A 19,020-nucleotide genomic window follows, 5' to 3' on the forward strand; every position below is an offset into this window, starting at 1 on the left:
TACACTGTGTTAATATAGCAGAGTCTGAAGGAAGGAACAGCCTGGGAAACAGCCTTCTAATGAAGACATCACACAAAAATCTGTCTCAGTGGTTAAAACGCACTTCAGCTCCAAATGAAGACATCAGATTGTTTATTGTACAGACATTTGGTCATTAGGTATTGCTTAAGACACACAATGACAGGTCTGAGACCACGTGGAACAACTCAGCCCAAAGTGAATCATTTTGAAAAAGTCACAGTGAAGCTCTTTATGCATATCAGGCCCATAAAGGTAATGAGAGGCACGTCCTGTAAACATGCCTCATCTCTTCGGCTTTACTCACTTCTCTTGACTATTGACCAGATGACAGATTATAGATTTTAAATTTCCTGAAGTTCACGGTTCCCTCGGAGCATTTCTAATTGGACAGTCAATTAACCACGCTGCAAAGCACAGCCTTCGGTAGCTGGAATTCACTCAAACCGAGAATCAAACAGGTACCAAACCCCACATTCTCTAACAGTGCCTCGATGACCCTCTTGCTGGAATAAAAACTCTTGTAAGTGATTTCATTTCAGACTTCCCTCTGGGGAGCGATTGCTGCAAAGCTGCAGTAATGGAAATCTGAGATGTAGCTACTGGCCAAAGGCCAGCAGAGACACTGGTCACTCGGATGTGTTTTGCCTTCCCAGCTTCAAAAGAGCTTCAGCAGGGGAAAAAGAAAATTAAATGTGCCATAATGATTGGAAAAAAATTAAAATGTTACCACATCACAGCAAGAGAAATAAGGCGTGGATGTGCTGCTGAAGAGCTACTGAGGATACAGCACTTCCACTCGCCTTGTTTCCCATCACTTACTGACACACAAGTCAGAAGGTGGCCCCTAATCCAGGCTGTTCCCATGGCTGGCACTTCACATTACTTAGCTCAGGAAGGAGCAGTAAGTATCCATAAGGAAAAACAAACAGGCATAAACCCTCCTCACCTACTCTTCACTGCAATTAACTATGATAGAAATACTTATTTTCTTTTACTAATTCATCAAGAAAAAACCCAGAATCTGAAAGTTATGAATGGATTTTAATGAAATTAAATTGCCTGACCATGGAATAATTGTCATGGTATAACTCTCTGTGCCATTTCTAAACGAAATCTTCCTATTAAAGCCAAGAAAGAAAGAAACAAAATCCTTGTAATCAATGTCTGCAGAAATGTTCGCTTGTCCCATGTGCCTAGCGATGTTTTGTTAAAAAATCATACGATCAGGAGCCTAGAAGATGTAGAAATATGCATTTTGAGCTTTTCCACAGTTTTCATGGTATATCCAACCATCTGTACATGTTATTAGCAGGTTTTTCCAGTGCATGCTATTAACCCAGTTGACTTCATTCTGGTATCTGTTATATAAATCTTCACTTAGCAATACAGCAGAATAATTTGCTGTGTGGTGCTCCTGTGATAAGGATAAGAGGATTTTTTTATCATCATTATGGATGGCGATAATTCCTTGAATGATAGAGATATTGATCCACTGATCTAAAAAAAAAGCATTTTACAAAGGTAGAGGAGCATTGCTATCCTTATTTTAAGGAATGGGATAACACAGAGATGATGAGAGACCAACTCACCTACGGTCAATACAGCACATCAATGGCACAGCTGCAAATCAAACCTGGGTATTTCTGGCTATTTTTGTGCACTCCAGCTATTATTGCATGGCTGTCTGTGTTGGCATCTGTGGTCATTGTAGACTCTACATAGTGCTAGGAGTCGGGAGGTCTGAAAGTTTCCTTAAGCCCTTCACAATGAGTGATTTAAAATCTTAATCATCTGAGGCAGTTCACTTCCGCTTTTTCATGATAATGAAGCTTAGCACATGATATCACAATCATGAATTTCTGTAAAGCATACTTAGCTCTTCAGAAAAAGTGCTGGATTAAACAACCCTGCAGGCTGTATCCTTCTCTTTGAATAATGAATATAGTACAGGCAGTGGCAAGCTTTTTCAGATAGTCCCATGAACCCTGCTAAAGCTAAGGCCAGCCTCCATGTCTGCTGAGTCCTTATTTTCTTTATCTCTACAGCCAACAGGGTATTTTTATTTTCTAATACTTTTCACAGCTAGGCATTACTCTCTGCCAGCCAACTAATTTCACGGGGACTATCCCCGAGCCTTCCAAAGTCAATGCCTTTTGGTTGCTGCCTATTTCTTGTAGCTGGTTGGAATGTAACAAGTTACAGATAGAAACAACAAATATTTCTTAGATGTAGGAGAGAACAACAGTGGGGGAATAAAAAAATCTCAATTTCTTTAGAAACCACTGCTCCACAACTGGAGCTTTGTATCATTATTTTAGTCTCATTTTACAGACGAGTTTCAAACAGCTGACAACAGGAATTTGGAGTGGAAATGCTGATGGTCCATTATCAGTAGTGACAGCAATGGGTGTGACTTTATTAAAGTTCTGCCAACTCTTGGCTAGAAACTACGATAGAAACAACCAGTTCAATCTCTCTCCGTCTCTCTCTTTACCTTAGCACTTATATCACACTCATCACAAAGTGTTACATTTTCCCTCGACGCCACAGGAGAGGATTTCTCCTTTCTACTGGAGCCATGAGGTACACTACAACCCTACCTCTTGCCTATGAGTTGACAGCAGACTGTTACCATACTAGTGGTGAGGTTGCTGTTGTAGTGCAGACATGGCTTAAAAGTCAACTGAAACCTTTTTACTCTTAACTAAGAAAAAAACAACCAGCACAAACCAAAGCTGTTCTACTGAGCTGTGTAACCTGGAGCTATTCCTTGCAACTGTCTGCTTGTAATAAAGATTATTTGCCTGAACCTTTTAACGAAGCTCAGAAGTTGGCATAAATACTAATGAATATACTTCTCAAGCTCTTTTCATCCATGATACCATGATGCGCACTTGTTATGCAATTGAAAAGAGATGCCAAAGAGAGTTTATTGGACCATATTTCCATCGCGCTGCTGTGAGCACTGAGAGTTCCCAAAGGCTCTGGCATGGTGAGGACAGTGTTTTCCTAAGACAGTGACTATTTTTCATTCACCCCTCTGTGTCTAGGAGGGAAGCACATCCGGACGGATGCTGGGAAAACAAATACTGTTTGTGGCGAAGGGAATTAACATCTTGGAAACCGTAACATGAATTAAAACTCATTAAGTATTGGAATTGGTTACAAAGATTTAACTGCATAATTTCTCCCTCTTGTTTTGTGAAGCAGCTTTTCACCCTATGCTTTTTCAGCCAAGCTCCCTCCACTGCAAATCTCCCTTAGCACTTTTCATTTCGACTGCAATATCAACCATTTTCCCGACACTTTGCCTTCTCTCATGGAGTGGTGGTTTTGTGAAGCTGATAAACATCTGCCTCTGCAAACCTGGTTGGCACAGCTGAACTCATTTTCAAGTGTGAACATGGTTGTGTAGAAAGCAATTCAAGTTTAACAAGGCATGATGCATGAGGGCATGATAGAATATCAGTCGTGATTGTGACCGAAATAAACCCCAGTGGCAGCTCTGCTATGACTGCTGCTGTGTGACCTACCTGGACTGAGATCTTCAGCCTCCAGAAAGAGAGAGCAGCACATTAACTCTACAGCTCTGCTGGGCCTGATACATTGGTGACATGGCTTAAAAATCTCAGATTCTGATTATCATGAGATGGGTATGTACAGAAGAACAAAACTACCCCACCAACTTCAATTACCCTGTTGGATTTCATAATTAGCTTTTCTATGCTTGTACCATATGTGTCTATGCTCCCTCAACGTCTTTTGAATTAAAACAAGCATGCAGCGGGATTTCTATGGATCCCAAGAAAGATCCATTTCTTTGACGGGTGATGTTGAGGAGTCAGTTACATTTTTTGGGGGCTCAAAACATCTGATGTCCAGATCTCATTATTTCCACAGTTACTCAGCTCCTTTCCCACTGTGTCTTCCATCACCCTGTCCCTGTGCTACTTATGAAATTAAATCAGTAAAAATCAGAAGTATTTGTTTTGCCTCAGTGTTGGGTCTAGAAAGATAATGACAGCACTTGACTCCATCAGTTAACGTTCCTTACTGAGCTGCAGGAACCAATCTCAGACCTTTCTCCCTGACTTCCCCAAGGCAAAAGCTATGATCCTGGGGTTCTCCTTGCATGAAGGGACTGCTACATGCCAGCTCCAAAAGTTTTGGGACGCAGATTAAGCATGCATGAAAGGAAGTGCGTAATTTTCTTGGGGCTTCCTATTTATTGTCAGAGTGTCCTTTCAAGAAGTCCTGATTATTCAGAAGTAGTATAGCGTGTGCTTTCAAGCAGTGCCGTGAAATAAAGGAATACCTGCAACTTCCCCTGCTGTAATTTATAGGCATTTTAAAGAAGCTGGGCAGCACACAAAACAAAAAACCCCATGCACAGATTGTTGCTCAGAATACTGTGGATCCTATAGGTTACTGGAAACAAGCAGATCCAGAAGTAAAGAATATCTGTACCTACACCTGTATCTATATGCAAAATGGGTACTATTATTTTTTCTGTGCCTTTTGAAAATGTAATAAAATGCATAAACTGTGCTTTCTAGTTTTTCTTTTTTTTTTTTTTCCTGTAGAAACAAAAGTGGTATTTTCACAGCTCCATGCTTGAAACTACTTCACCCCTCGTGCTGTTAAATGGCCATGGCAAGTACCACAGCATCCTTCATACTGACAAATGGGACTATCACTATTTTCTTATCCACTCAGCACCACCTGGAACTGACTTTTTGAGAAGGTTCATACTCTGAGAATAATTTCACATCCATACACCATGGAGTTAATATGCAACCTGGGTCATCAGTGTACATTTATTTTTCTCTTCAATATGTTTTCAGAGTGCCCCTAAAGGCACTTTTGCACTCAAAAGGGATCACTGGCTATGGAAGTCTGTGCTGCAAGTCGTTTCCAAAGTTCAGGTCAGCTGCTTGACTGCTCTTGGTGCTGCTGCTTAACACCCCTGTCATGATTTTTGGGTTGTGATAGTGGCACAAGACTTAAAGGATCTTTTGACAAACTTTTGTCCAGGCAAAGCTCTCGGTTCAAGCTAACCTCTTTGCTTCTCAGTTACAGCAGACCTATGTTTTGCATATAGTTACAGAAAACACAGGAATGGAAGAGATAGTGCTACAGTGTGGGCCAGTTCCCATGACCCTGTATGCCTTCAGTCTTTACAGTCCTTTTTCTTTTTTTGGCCTTATGCTACAAAGCAGAAATGGGGTCAGGGAAAGATCTTTGATTTTGTGAGAGCAGAAAACTGAGGGTGTTTTCTCAGCGTGCAAAGGAACCTTTCCAGCTGACAAACAGGGCGATAACACAAGTTAATACGTTGGCACCAAGACCTTTCTGACACTGGAAATAAAAGGTGATAATTTCAGCCACTGTGAAAAGTTCATGTGGACACCTTCATCACGTGGGACGTATTACAGCGTAACCTCTAGCTGCAGACAGCGGCTGTGCCTACCTTGGCTGTGACATATAGCTCCCAATTAGCACTTAAGGAAAGAGACTTTACAGACTGCACACTCACCTCTGCTCAGCCCATCCGGTCCCCGAAGGATTCGGCATTCTTCTATCTGGCCGAATGGAGAAAACATCACCCTGATATCATTCTCATTACACTTCTTCGAAACCATTCCTATGAACAATTTTCTGTCTTCCACAGCTAGAAGATAAAAATAATGAATGAGCAAAGGCCATTTCATCTTTTTCCTGTGATCAATGCTTCATTACCACATCAAACCAAGCTCCAGTCATGTGAGTCTGGCTCTGTAACTGAAGACAAGTCCTAAGGCAAACACTTTATACTTACAACCTCCCTTCCCCCCCCCAAAATCTCTCATTTTTCTTTCTCTCTCTCCTTTTTCTAGTGGTGCTTGCTGTTTATCTAACGGAGTAATTGGCCGCCTTAGTCATTCTGCATATGCCTCCCCATCACAGCTTCTAAGAAAAAAGCATCCTCTGTTAGAGAGACTTTTAAAGATATTTTTGCATAGATTCTAATTCAGATAAATCCCCTCACCTCCATCCGGTATGAAAGAAATCATGACAGGGGTGAGGGCGAAGAAGGGATTGTGCGTGTAGTGATACGAGCTAATGAAAAAGATTCCTGAGAAATGTTTTGAGAGAGCAGCTTCTATCTGAGCTTTCAATTTCAGCCAACTTAATGCAACGGCACTCGAAAGGCAGATGTGTAATGACTGCTCTGGAAAGAAAAAATGCATTGAATTTCCCTGCTTTTTACTTCAGACTGCCACAGCCCTCTCCCCTTCAGGAAGACACAAGGCGTGTTCCAGGGCATCACTTTAACACCCTTTGATTCGTACCGATGCTGAGTTTGCAAAACCCCATGAAAAAGGCGCTTTACCTGAATTATTGGTAGAGTATTTCCTGCCTGCATTGACACCAAAACCAGCAAAAGCTGGACTGATGCAACAGGACACATGCAGTCCTGTTAATCAAACTCAAATTTATGGGTCTAAAGCTGTGGTCTCTTGTAAAAAAATTGAATAGATCATAAAAACTTAAATCACCCTGAAAAGACTTAAAAATGCATCCTCCCATCCAAAAAATCCTCCAACCAAAAATCTGAGTGCTTATTATGCTCCTGTATAATACTGTATACAGCAGTGCTTTCTTCCTCTCTTGAAATGGCATGTAAATCCAATTCACTGTTAATGAGAAGACTGTCAGAGTTTGCGGGAAGCAAAGAGAGAGGGAAAGCTTTACTCCAGAGAGTCTGCAGTGCACTTACTTATTTCTATTATTGTGCAAATTATTTTTGTAATGAAGTATTTTCATTTCTGGGCTTACAAAAAAAAAAAAAAAAATAATGAATCTTCTCTTGCTCCCCAACTCTCTCGGCTTTATTCGCACAAGTTTGTCAAATGGAATAAATTGCAGCTGAGGAATAAGAAACAGCGTCCATTTTCATAGGATTTTATTTGTGTTATACTTCAACACTTTAAGTGCATTTAATAATTTCAACAATAAAAAGAAGAGGTTCATGTTTATTTATCATGAGAGGTGCTTGAAGCTATTTTTTTCCTTAGAATTGCTGACTTTAAAAGGTATTTGTAGCTTTTATGCAAGCAAACACCAAACACCATTTTTCAGGATCCAAAACAGACACCAGCCCCTGCAATCCAAGCGTCTCCCTCTACAAGCTTGCAAGAAAATTGGTGTGAATTTAACCCTCAGACGAAGAAGTTTTCCTCAGCAAAGAATCCTCAAGACTCAACGTTTTCATTCACACTTCATATTGAGGTTCCATATGCAGGTTAACCCTCCAGAAAGGGTTAACGAATGATGAATGCATGGGATAAGCCAGTTATGTACAGATCAGGAGCTGAATACGTGGGGCTGCAGATAACACCTGCCAGTTGGGATTTATATATGTGGTATATATTAATATATATTTATGTCTTACAATGAAACTTTCCATCTGATTCATAAGATACAATTGGACCTGATACTGCTAATAATTATTTTAAGGATGGTTAACCTGAATTGCCTTGCTCACAGACATAGAGAGTCTAGATAGTCACTACTGCTGCTGAAAGGATGCCTGTATCTTGGCTGCCTACAATTCCTATATTGCCTTGAGTAATCTCTTGGAGAAAGGCCCCTGGCCAGCCTGTCCCCTTGACAACAGCCACACACTATTGACAGGGTGCAGGAAAGGGTATGAGGACCCAGCTGGACTTCCAGGTATGGATTTCTCCCTACCACAAACCAAGGTCAGGCTGGAGGAAGCCTTGGCGCCAAGCATAGGTCCAAGCACTGCTTTCTGCTCTGTGTTATGAACCTTTTAACTTTTACCTGTGAGTCAGCTAGTATCAGCCATTTAAATTTGGGTTGATTTTAGGTGTGAAATACAGTGTGCAGGTCTACTTTAAGGGTGACTAGATCCCAACCCTCTCTTAAAAATAGCTACTGGCTGAGTTAGACAACTGCCTGCCATGCCATCCCAAAGGAAGTACCTTGGGTCCTGCTTAGGTGCAAGGACAAAGATTCAAGTCAAAGAGATTCACAAGGAGATTAAAAGAAATGAGATGAAAACAGGAAGGCTTTGTTTTAATTTTCCAAAGAGTAGCAGACGACAAACTCCCCACCAGCCTCCTTCAGTTTCGCTAGTAAACCTATAAATACGCCATTTAACTAACATGATTTGCAGGTTTGAAGCTTGAGGGTGATTTTATAGTGAATTAAACATCCAGCTCCTGTGTACTGTACATCTTAAAGATGCAGATTTCACGAAGAATGCTCAGAGTACAGAAAACATATTGATATGATGACGTGCTCTGCATTCAGTGCTATTAGTCAGTGCTGATCAGCGTTGAAGCTTAAGAAATTTGCTATTCTTTTATTTGGCTAGGGGCCCAGCATAAAAAAACATTTAAAGGGACAATTGTCAGGATCAAAATGACAGGTTTTCACTCCATCTGATAGAACATCTGATATTATTAGGCTGAAAGAGCTTTTAACAACATATTCTCATGCAGAAAAAGGAATGCTTTTTTACCTCTGCAAGACTGGCTGCCTGGATTTGTTTCTACATTTTTGGTCAGCCACTTCTCTCCTATCTTTCTAAAATGAATTCTTACCTGCCACGCAGGCACAGTTTGAGAATCAAGCACACAACAGACTGCAAGAAGTATGAGTCAAACAGATTTAGAGGTTAGGAAACCTCTTTTGATAGCCAAGCTTGCTGATTTGCCTGTGTGTGTTTGGTTGCTCCCCTAGACTGTAAAACGAGGAGCTCAACATTAAACACACATGACCCAACAAGGCATTGAGATCAAGAAAGGTGCTACCCACTGGTGGTTGGAGAAATGATGGTAGTCCAAAGCCATCTTGCCTAACTTCAGTCATCTACAGTTTAGGTGTTCAGTTCTAGACTCAGCTAAAATGTTATCAGTTGGCTGTTGTCAGCACCAAGAGCACATCCGAAGAGTAACTGATCTCGCCTCTCCCAGTAAGATGGGATGGCTTTTTTTCATGGGAGCCTCTACCTTGTTATTGACAGTAGACAGGGCTGTCAACTCCCAAAGGTTGGTCAACATGATAACACATAGATGTCTTGAGCTCCAGCTGCAGGAACAGAACAATAAATGAGCTCTGGGGGACTGGACAAATGCCATCACCTTGGGAGCTGCAAGTACTTTGGGTAATGAGAGCAGGCAAAGGAGAAGGCTGGGGGGACAAGGGCACAAGGGTCAGCACCTGTGTGCACATAAATATTTTGCTGCTATTTGATAATTCTCTCTCCCACACTAGGGATAGGTCTCAATAATTCAAAATCCTGAAAATTAATGAAAATATTTGGCAAGTGTGTGATATCACTATTTCTTAACCTTGCTTATAGGCCTAATCGTACTTTGTCTGGTTTGCACCTCCCTGGGGGCATGAAGTAGATACAACCATCCATAAGCAGCTAGTAGGATGGGGTGGCTGAGTACCCCTCATTGAAGGGGCAGAAGCAGACAGGTCTGAAGTTCCAGTTACATGAAAGAAGCTGCCCAGTATCTTGATTAACTATTTATGGGGTTCATCTCTAATCCATCCAAAGACATTATAAAAGCAGGTCAGCTTTGCTGCCAGGGCAGTTAGTGCGACGCTTCCAGCGCTTAGCCCGGTGGATTTGGGTGCGAATCTTTTGCCTGAACATAGCAACCCAATGTTGGTATCTGTTTAAAAAAGCAGATTGTCCTCTTAACTCCATCAAGATTAGCTCTGCAATCACTAGCACGGGTGCCTAGGTATGGTGTTGGAATCCAGAGTGCTACGTTAGCCATCAAAGGTTACCTGTGCTTTTTTCAAGCTGAGCCTCCTGCCTTCTGACAGCACTACATCCAACTTGCAGAATAACATCCTGAAGGGTCTAATTTTTTAGCTTTACTCAATTTGCTTCAGAAATGAGCATTTCTTCCAGGCTGGGTTAGATTGCTTGTGCTAGCCCAGGAGAATAAAGAAGTAGATTGTTTTCTGAATGGTACAAAGGAATTAAACCCTGTAATAAGCATGGGAAATCTCCCTGAAGATTCAACAAGCTTCCATACTTCTTCTTCTAAACCCTCAAAACTGTGCCCTGAAAAATCGAAATTATAACCCATTATTATACATTTTTGAGCAGTGTAGTCACAGAGTGCATTTTCCATCCAGAAGTCGCCTTCTCTTTTGAGCAAATCAAGAAACAGTTAATTATGTATAAAAGGGTTTTTTGGTTGTTTTGGTTTTTTGTGTTTGGGTTGTTTTTCTTTTCCATCCAGAAGGGAAGGGGGAAAACAGACTTTTTTATCCCTATTCGTAAGCCTGTGAAAAACCCCTTGCATACAATCTGTCAAAGTCACACCTGGATCCGGAGCTGCCTGCATTAATTATCAACTTTGCTATGTGTTAGTGCTAACATATGGCATTTAATTACTCCCTCCAAAGCGGCAAAGTTGCGCCACTTGGAATTTCAAAATAATTTTTTCAAGTTTTCACTAATAAAATAAAAATAAATTCTAAAAATACTCAGCTGCCCCCTCCCCCCCCCCTTATTTTTTAATAGAGAATTTTGTGATTTTCCCAGAATTCATGATGCTTTGGTCCATTTAAGAGATACTGTTGTTGTGAACCCAGGACAACCGTCCATGGGATATGTGCCTGAAAATATCGACTGTATTCAAACCCTAATCCAAGACACATTTAAGTATTTGCTAAACTGTAGTGTATTAATGGCTAAAGTCATGTTTATGTGCTTTTCAGCCTTAAAGTGCAGAAACCACTTTAGTTCGAAGAAGGGAAAATATCCTTAAACAGACAAATCCTGTGAGTCATTAACAGTCAAGGTGAACCTAGCAATAGTGGAGCCTTTAAAGTCTTGAAACCATGCTTTTCTGGCATGTGATCCTTAACCAAATTTTGTAGATAGATTAAAATAACGACCTAGCAATATAAAGGTGGTCTAATGGGTGATCAGATCAGGACACGCTACAAAATTCATCATCTGAAAATCTTCCAGGGATGTTACATTTCTCAACAATAAAAGCCTTTTCAGAATCCTCCTGGGCAGACAAATTAATTAGATCTAAATGCAAGTCTTTCTCCATCAACTCTAACTGCTAAAAACTTGGTGGAACAAATTAAGCTTTGCTTCATCTGCGCAAGCAGAGAGATAACTCAGACATACGAGCTACTGTATGTAGGGAAGGCATTGAGGTGATTGTGCAAGATCAGTCACCCTGTTCCTATCCAGAAGAAAAGAGATCTTCAGGTAGCTAATGAACTAATACTGCAGAAGTGCCCAGGCACTATATTAAATGCATGCAGAAGGTGCCTCTTCCATACTCATTGCCCAGTTTCCACGAGGCGGCCTTGGCCTTTTGTGCTAAGGGACAGGCTTCTGACATGATGCCTACACGTAAAGACAGGAACAGTGATGGAGAAGGAGAAGCATTTCATCCTGGTACTCTTGCGCTTGGATGCTCATTCAAACTTTTTTGTAAGGGACTCAAGATGGGACATCTTATGCCACAGCAAACACTATTGTACGTAAACCTCTGTACGAAGAACTAGGGGACCTCTCATCCTTGCTGTGGAACTTGATGAGGTTTCTCAAGCCTTCACAAATATGTGCAAGCTCAGAATTGTAATGAGTGTTCAACTTCTCCTACATAGCTTTCCACAAGCTATCTGGAAATTTTGACCAAGAGAATTTCTTCAACCTCTTTGAAACTTGAGAAACACTACTCAGAAATCAAAGAGGTCCAAGCATTCCTCAAAAGCTCAAACACCACAGATCATGAAAACCGAGGTTCCTTTGCACGCCTTCTTTCTTTTCCCCTTTGAACTTACCAATCTGGTTGAAGAGGTACAGTTTACAACTTGCTGTAAACTTGGCACAGATAATGTACCTCCTCAGATGTATAGCCTGAAGCGTATGGGAAACACACGCCAAACAGGCCTTCGCATTCCTCATACTGCTATTCTTTCTCTTTTTGGCTCTCCAAGCTGCTTGCAAACTCTCACCTCCTCCGTGGACCCTGCGCCTATGCCCTGTCCTTCTGAGTTATACCACTGTTAGCATCATTATGATTTTAGTTTGCCTTCTGTCTCCCCAGGCATTAAAAAAGAAGAGTTCACCACCCCCAGAAGTACCTACACCTGCCAGGAGTCTAAATTTAAAAAGGTGTTTAATTTGACAATTTCAACCTTTGATCTGTCAATGTGTTTTCCCCAAAATTAGAAAGAAAGGCAAGAAAAAGCAAAAAAACCCAATCCCTCCTGACTGTCATGCTGGGAATAGTGTAGTGCAGACAGGAGTACCATGGAGATAACCCCAGTCTAACAGCAGCAGTGAGGACCTAAGAGCAAGACAGAATTTGCACAATTCCCAATAGTGCTTTGCCAATATGTTCGATCTCCCTTAGGAAGAAGAATTTCAGGCAGTGAACAAGTAACTCATTGAGAGCCAATTTTGACCCATTGCCTCTTATTTTTCTACTTTGCCAAGGAGCTTGAGGTGAAATTTGTCTTTCAAGGAAGAATTTACAGAGGCTATGCTTAGGTTCAGAGGGTCCAGGCCAGTGTTCCTGTACCTAAGGGAAAACTGTGCCCACTGCAAGCACAATAAATACTAGGGAGTGGAGTTTGGATTCCAACAGCAAAGATCTCCTTGATCACAATGGGACCTGAAAATCTGGGTCCTTCTGCCCATGCATGTGCCCTGGCCTCTCTTCTGAGCATTCAAAGACGGCAAGAAATCACTGCTATAACTCAACCCAAGGAAGAGAGCACCACTCCATTACAAATGGGTGATGGCTCAAATTTCCTGCCTTTGTGGCCAGTTTTGTTTAGAAAGTTGTCGTAATAGGAAGTTTTAATTTCCTTCCAAACTTTATAATCCTTGGAGAAGCCTGAAAATGGGATGCACTACAATTAGCAAAAAAAAAAAAAGAGAGAGAAGCCTTAAAAAAGCCTTGCGGAGAGATTTAGAGCCCAATCATCATTTACATTTGCAGGTATGCAGATCTCTAAGTGCACGGCTTCTGCCCTGATTACTAATTAATGAGGTGCAAAGATGCCTGTTGGAGGAACCAGCTCTGATTATGTGGGTCTTGTGGGAAAATGAAGCTCTTGCAATCTAAGAAGGCAGATGATATCTTTAACATATATTTTAGAAAATTACAGGAACAAATCAAGGGGCAAAATATACACATGTATATATTTTTAAAGAGTCACACACAGCCAGGTTGCGTTACCATTCGATTATCTTATTTCCTTGAATATACAACCCTGGCATGTTTAATAGATTTAGCATGCCATCTATTTTGCATGTCATATACATCCACTTAGGCAGTACCCTGGTATTCTGAATGAATATTACTGTCTTTATAGCATTCATTTTACAATTGCTGAGAGGAATAAGTAAACAGAGATCTGCAAGGTGGGTTTCCCAGTTCAGAGCCAAGCATATAATTAAAAGCTAAATTTGGCTCAGATTCAGAACAGCATCATTCTCTAAAAGTTAAGACAAATGTTTAAGGCCTCTCAGCTGCTTTCACGGTTTGTTAACAGGGGAATGGGTTTTCTTTCTTATCTTTTTTATTTTCACCATTAAAATTTCATCTCCATCTTATCAACACCAGGTACTCCTGTATCACCTCACCGCTAGGTGAACACAAGGGAAAGATGTATGTAGCGTGGTAGGCTCTGACACAGAGCAGGTACAAGGAAAACTGTTTTCCAGAGCATTTCCTTCTTTAAAGCAGAGGATAAATGGAAGTTAGGAACAGGTCAACATCTTCCCTAACATGTCAGGTGCAGGGAAATTACTCAATACCATTTTTACCACACAAGGCGTAAAGCAAAAACTGTCACAATGTTGTGTTTGCTTTAGTTTAGGAAGAGTCACAATTAGCAGAAATAAATGAAACACATACCATTTGACTTTTCACTATCTGCAGGTTTCATCTGAATAGGATGATGCATCTAAAAACAAAAATGAAAAAGAGTAAGGCAGGTTGGATAGTCATAAAAACCCAAAGAATCATGTTTTCAATGAAGGGCTAGAAAGATACATGATTAATATTAAACATGTTGAAATGATATAAATTCAAAATAACACCATATTATAGGCTTTTAAGAAAAAAATAAAATGGTAAAGAAACATTTTATAAGCAGGAAGATTAAAAAAAAATAGATCATTGGGCCCACAGGACTCTCATGAAACTTTAATTTGCTGTATCTAGTTTCAGAAGACCTCTAAAGTTACAGCCCTCATTAGTTTATGGCATGCTTGGTTTCTGTTTTACCAACTTTTTTTTCCTTGAGCTCAACTACTGCCAAAACCAAGATGGAATTTAAAGTAATTTAAGAGCTAGCAAGCATTTCAGACATACTCAGAGGAGTCGGGTTTGACAAATGAACTTTGCTTGTAATTAAAAAAACATGTGCTGATTCTTTCAGGACTGAAGAGGAACAGACTTGTGCTTCACATAATAACTTCCTAAAACTGTTTATTATACTTTGTTTTTAGAATGCATTATACATTCATTCATAAAGCTTCCATCACAACATGGCATAATTCTGGTTTCCATAAAAACTCCTAATGATTTTGCTTTTCAGCCTTTTCCTCCATTCTTGTTAACTCTTACTGCAAAAGGAACCTCCCCCAGTTTCACGCTGCGCTGAGCATCACACGGTGTCATCCTACCTTGGCACACTCGGTAACGGTGTATCCTCAGCTTTCATTACTAAATGATGCTCCCCCACATTGAATCTAACTCCAGCCAAGTTCTTATGAATGGTGTTTCCTGTTGTTTCAGGATTAGCAACACAACAGTTGAGCTCCCTCTGAGCAGTGTGTGGCTTTTCCACTGGACACTGCATATAGCCAGTCCACTCTGATGGATTCAGGGAAATTTCGTGGCAGCTTCTCTAACGCCTTCACAACTGACTTCACGCTGAGTTTCAATGTGGGAGACGTTTAAGCTTACAAAAAAACCCCCCACTTCTATTTTCTTTCATAAGGGCCTGAAGAATTGCAGGGATTTGACTGCACAAACCTTCCAGCAGCAGCAGGGACACGCTGCCTTTTCTCTCCTCAGCAGTTCCTCACCATTTCATGTGAGCAAGTAAAAATCCATGCTCTTTCTGCTTTTCTATCATTTCTCAGTGCAGCAGAACTGAGTATTGCCTGAAAATGTCAGAGGCAATTCTGGTTTAAAAGACTATTACGGCAAACTCTGGGAAACAAAAACAGCTGAGCAGGATAGAACATCCATGCACTCATTTCAAATGTGCTTTCAAAGCAGCTCAGAAGGCCAAATCTGCATTGCTTTTGGTGGAGCCACTTAACCTCCAGGGACGCAGTTGCTAGATTCTTTAGAAAACATCAAGTATTGCTGTGAATGTTCCTGTAAGATTTACTCAAAGTTCAGAATGCTCCCCAGCCCTGCGAATCAATGCATTCCTTGTACTGCTTGCAAAACTCCCCACTGTGCCCTAAGGAAAAGGCAAAGCCACAAGGTGGATGTAGTTACCAGGATGCACAAATTCGCTTCAATTTTAACAGTTCTGTTCTCTTTCAATCATTTGTTTCCCAAATGGACTTTAATAGCCCAGCACTTGTCTGCCACCACTCTTATTCGATCTAATTTATAGAAAAAAGGGAACTTTTATTGTACTCTGTCTTCTTTAACTAGTGCTTAACATTTATCCTGGCATCAACAATACACTGGGCACTGCAGGAGACTTCAAATTCATGGGAATGTGATGCAGCATGTCCACTCAGCAAGCAAAAAGCGAAAGAAGGAAAAAGATGTAACGTGCTCCGCGAGACAGTTGTGCATATCGACATCTCTGAGGAGCAATGGAATGGTGAGAAAATAGAAGAAAGAAAACTGAGTATTGTAAATTTGGGAATATGAAGGTTACAGAGGAAAAACCCAACCCAAACCCAGATGTTCTGTAGCAGAGAATCTATCTCTAGCTGCTTTTATATGCCCCTAAGTGGAGTTATTTTGAATAATGGCAACCCTAACAATGTTAAAAACCTTTTACTTTTCAAACCTCCTGAACCAGAGAAAAGAACTTCAGACCAAATTCATGTGAAGAAGTTATTTTTGCAGCCCCAGGGTCACAATATAAAGATTAGTGTCACCTAATAAACATTAAGTCACTAAGTCAACAATCTGTTGTTCACAAAGTAAAAGGCAAGCTTCAAGTGGGTTTTGACTGTTAAAACCCCATGGTCCAAATTCTCTTCGCACCAGCAAGCCAAAGTCAGGAGTGATGCCTTTGTGCTGAACAATATTATATTGGTGCAAAACTAATAAACGATTCAGATCAGGCCTGGAGAGTTTAAAGTGCAGAATACCCATGGTAAAATGGATGCGATACACAAACATGGCTTCAGAGAAGAAGAAGGTGGAAAAATACGTTACTGACAGTTTCCTAACATAAGAGGGCTCGTGTTGAAGCTTGTTTAACCCTGACCATCACCAATTGATACGTTAACAACCTTTAACACTAGATTCAATAAAACATGCCATTTATAACCTGAAATGGGTTTTACAGAGTCACTGGTTCGCATCTCATTATTAAACTCATTGCTGACCTCTAGAGACAACTGCCGTGACAATACATATTATAAGCTCTCTACCCATAAAATATTTAAAAGTAGGTGTAGAAATGGAAAGGAAAGGAAAAGAAAAAGAAAAAAGAATGAATCTCAAAGAAGTGTGCAGTGAATAAGAAAATTAAAGGGGCAGAGACAAAGGCTAAACAGGTACTATCCTTTCACTCTACAATGAGCAAAAGAGAAAATAATCTGTGCGGTTTATATCTTGCTTGTATAACTGCAGGCTATAAAATAATAAAATAGCTGCGCTTTCCGAGGCCCTCCAAAAGATTATAGATGATATAAACCTGTTTCAAATTAGATGCCACTCACTAGAATCATGTCATCTACTGAAATGAAGGATTTCATGTCTTATCGGAAAGCTGTTATTGTAGCTATGCATCACAAAGCCATACACTTATGGGTCTCAAGGTAAGTGATTTCTCAGTATGTCGTGTTGTCACATAGAAAAACAGGAAAAATCTTCTTCTGTGCTTAAAGAAAGCTTTGCTTATCAAAATATGGTATTTATGAATGCACAGCTGCGATTAATAGTGAAGAGTAAGAAAAATAACTGAAGTAAGTAACTTATAGACATTAACATCCTCCTGTGCTCAGACCATATAATAAAGGAGAGCATCACAGCTCTCTGTCAAGTTCTTTCTGAGTGTAGGCACCTTCCCCTGGCAAGCACTGTGCATGGGGATATCAAAACCAGACTAGAGCACGGGTTGTAAGGAGCAACATCTTCTCAGCAGTGTTTTAGAGAGCTCTATTGAATACAGCTGTGCAGCCAGAAACGGCATGACCTACCCATGCTCTCTATCCGTAGCTCTCAAAGCACACCATGCAACTGTTTTACAACCAAGAGCAGGCAAATGCCCATTGCCCAGGGTTGCTCAGTGCCTTGAGGCAGCGCTGACAGCAAAAGGGGGGCTCCATCCATGGCCTGAGCTGTCATAGAGGCCACGCAAAGCCTGAGGCCAAGCACATCACTGCTTCTCCTTGAGCACATCCCAAGCAGGGGTGCTGATGTGGGAACCGAACGGGAAGAAAACAGTTGTGAAACATGCAATCCTGTAAATCCCCCTGAAATCAATGAGAATCTGGCTGCTGGCTATGTCGAGGGCAGCAGCAGGACCCAGCCATGGCCTGGAATTACAACTGACTAAAATCAGTTCCCCCCTCCTTTTTTGTCCAGAGTACATCCCACCATATGCAATCATAACTTCATTAGAGAAAGAAAACACAGAAGAGCAACCCGAAACCTTCTCAAAGGCATGCATCTTCCTCAGCTCTACAGCCTCAGAAGTCATCTTTTTGACAATGATAACACAACCTATTTACATTCTTGTCAAAGCCATGTGACGTCTGCATGAGAGAAAACAAGCCAGCTAAGAGTCTATTTCTGGCAAAAAATATTGCAAGGAAATTAGATTAACCTGGGTGGAATTCTATCTGGGAATTTGGAGTCTGTCGTGGTGATTAAGTCATCATTTCTGTCAGATTACTCGAATCGGCTGTCAAATATGATTCCACAACCCCATCTGTAACTTGGCATCCTTGTTATTCAGTCGATGTTACCTTCTGTATACAAAACAGACACCAAACAAGGAGGTGTGTGCAGCCTAGCATTTAGCAGAGCTATTAGCTGTGATTACTATTGTGTGCTTGCACATTGCACTAGGCGATCAGCTTATGGCTTGTTGTATTTAGTCAGGGGATGCTTCAAATCAGGTGTAATCTTAAGGCTGGAGTGCTATGGGTGAATAGGAAAGAAATGTCTCCAGGTGTGGCTGAGCATGGGATTGGCATGCTCTGAGTCACCAGCAATTGCTTACATCTTACTTATATATATTTGGTGGAAAGGCTTTTGGGCACCTGCTTTCCATCCATTTCCTGAAGAGAAATGGGCACTCAGCTGTTGTAGGTAGGCTAAAGGCTTCCTGCAAGCAATAATTTCCGTGAGTGAAGCAAGGTTTGTAGGCCAAGGCAGTCAACACTCTAAATGATCTGTATCGGCTGGTTTTATAAGAGGCATTTTGTTACATATGTGAGTATGTTTGTCTTACAGAGGACTTGGGTGATTAAAAAGCGAGAAGTGTCTTTCAGTGAAGATGAAGGAGCTGATGGGATCAATTTGCTGCAGCTGTTTTCAGTCTGTGAAATCTGGGTGCCCTCAGCACCTCCCGGAACTCTGACCATGTAATTAGACTATGAAAAAATCATTATTTTATGGTCCATTGCAAAAACACCTTCATACACTGTTACTACATCCATTAGCAGCTTTTATTCTCTGTTTCTGCTGCTGCAGACTGCATGTGCCTTGCTCCCGTCATTCCTCATGTCTTGAAGAAAGAAAACCACTTGGCAGGAAAGGAGCC

General features: G+C 40.9%; 1 protein-coding gene across 1 annotated transcript in view; it reads right to left on the minus strand.

Moving 5' to 3' along the window:
* CELF2 (CUGBP, Elav-like family member 2) overlaps window positions 1–14,004 on the minus strand; it is a gene marked incomplete at its 5' end in the record, with an annotated part of 70,938 nt that extends 56,934 nt beyond the window's left edge. Inside the window, 2 exons of the mRNA XM_010021910.1 lie at window positions 5,558–5,692; window positions 13,956–14,004. Of these exons, the coding sequence (XP_010020212.1) occupies window positions 5,558–5,692; window positions 13,956–14,004 (184 nt within the window). The remainder of the gene's footprint in view (window positions 1–5,557; window positions 5,693–13,955) is intronic.
* Between the last annotated feature and the right edge of the window lie 5,016 nt (window positions 14,005–19,020).

This window comes from Nestor notabilis, unplaced genomic scaffold (genome assembly GCF_000696875.1).
Source record: "Nestor notabilis isolate BGI_N333 unplaced genomic scaffold, ASM69687v1 scaffold16909, whole genome shotgun sequence".
Lineage (NCBI taxonomy): Eukaryota > Metazoa > Chordata > Aves > Psittaciformes > Psittacidae > Nestor > Nestor notabilis.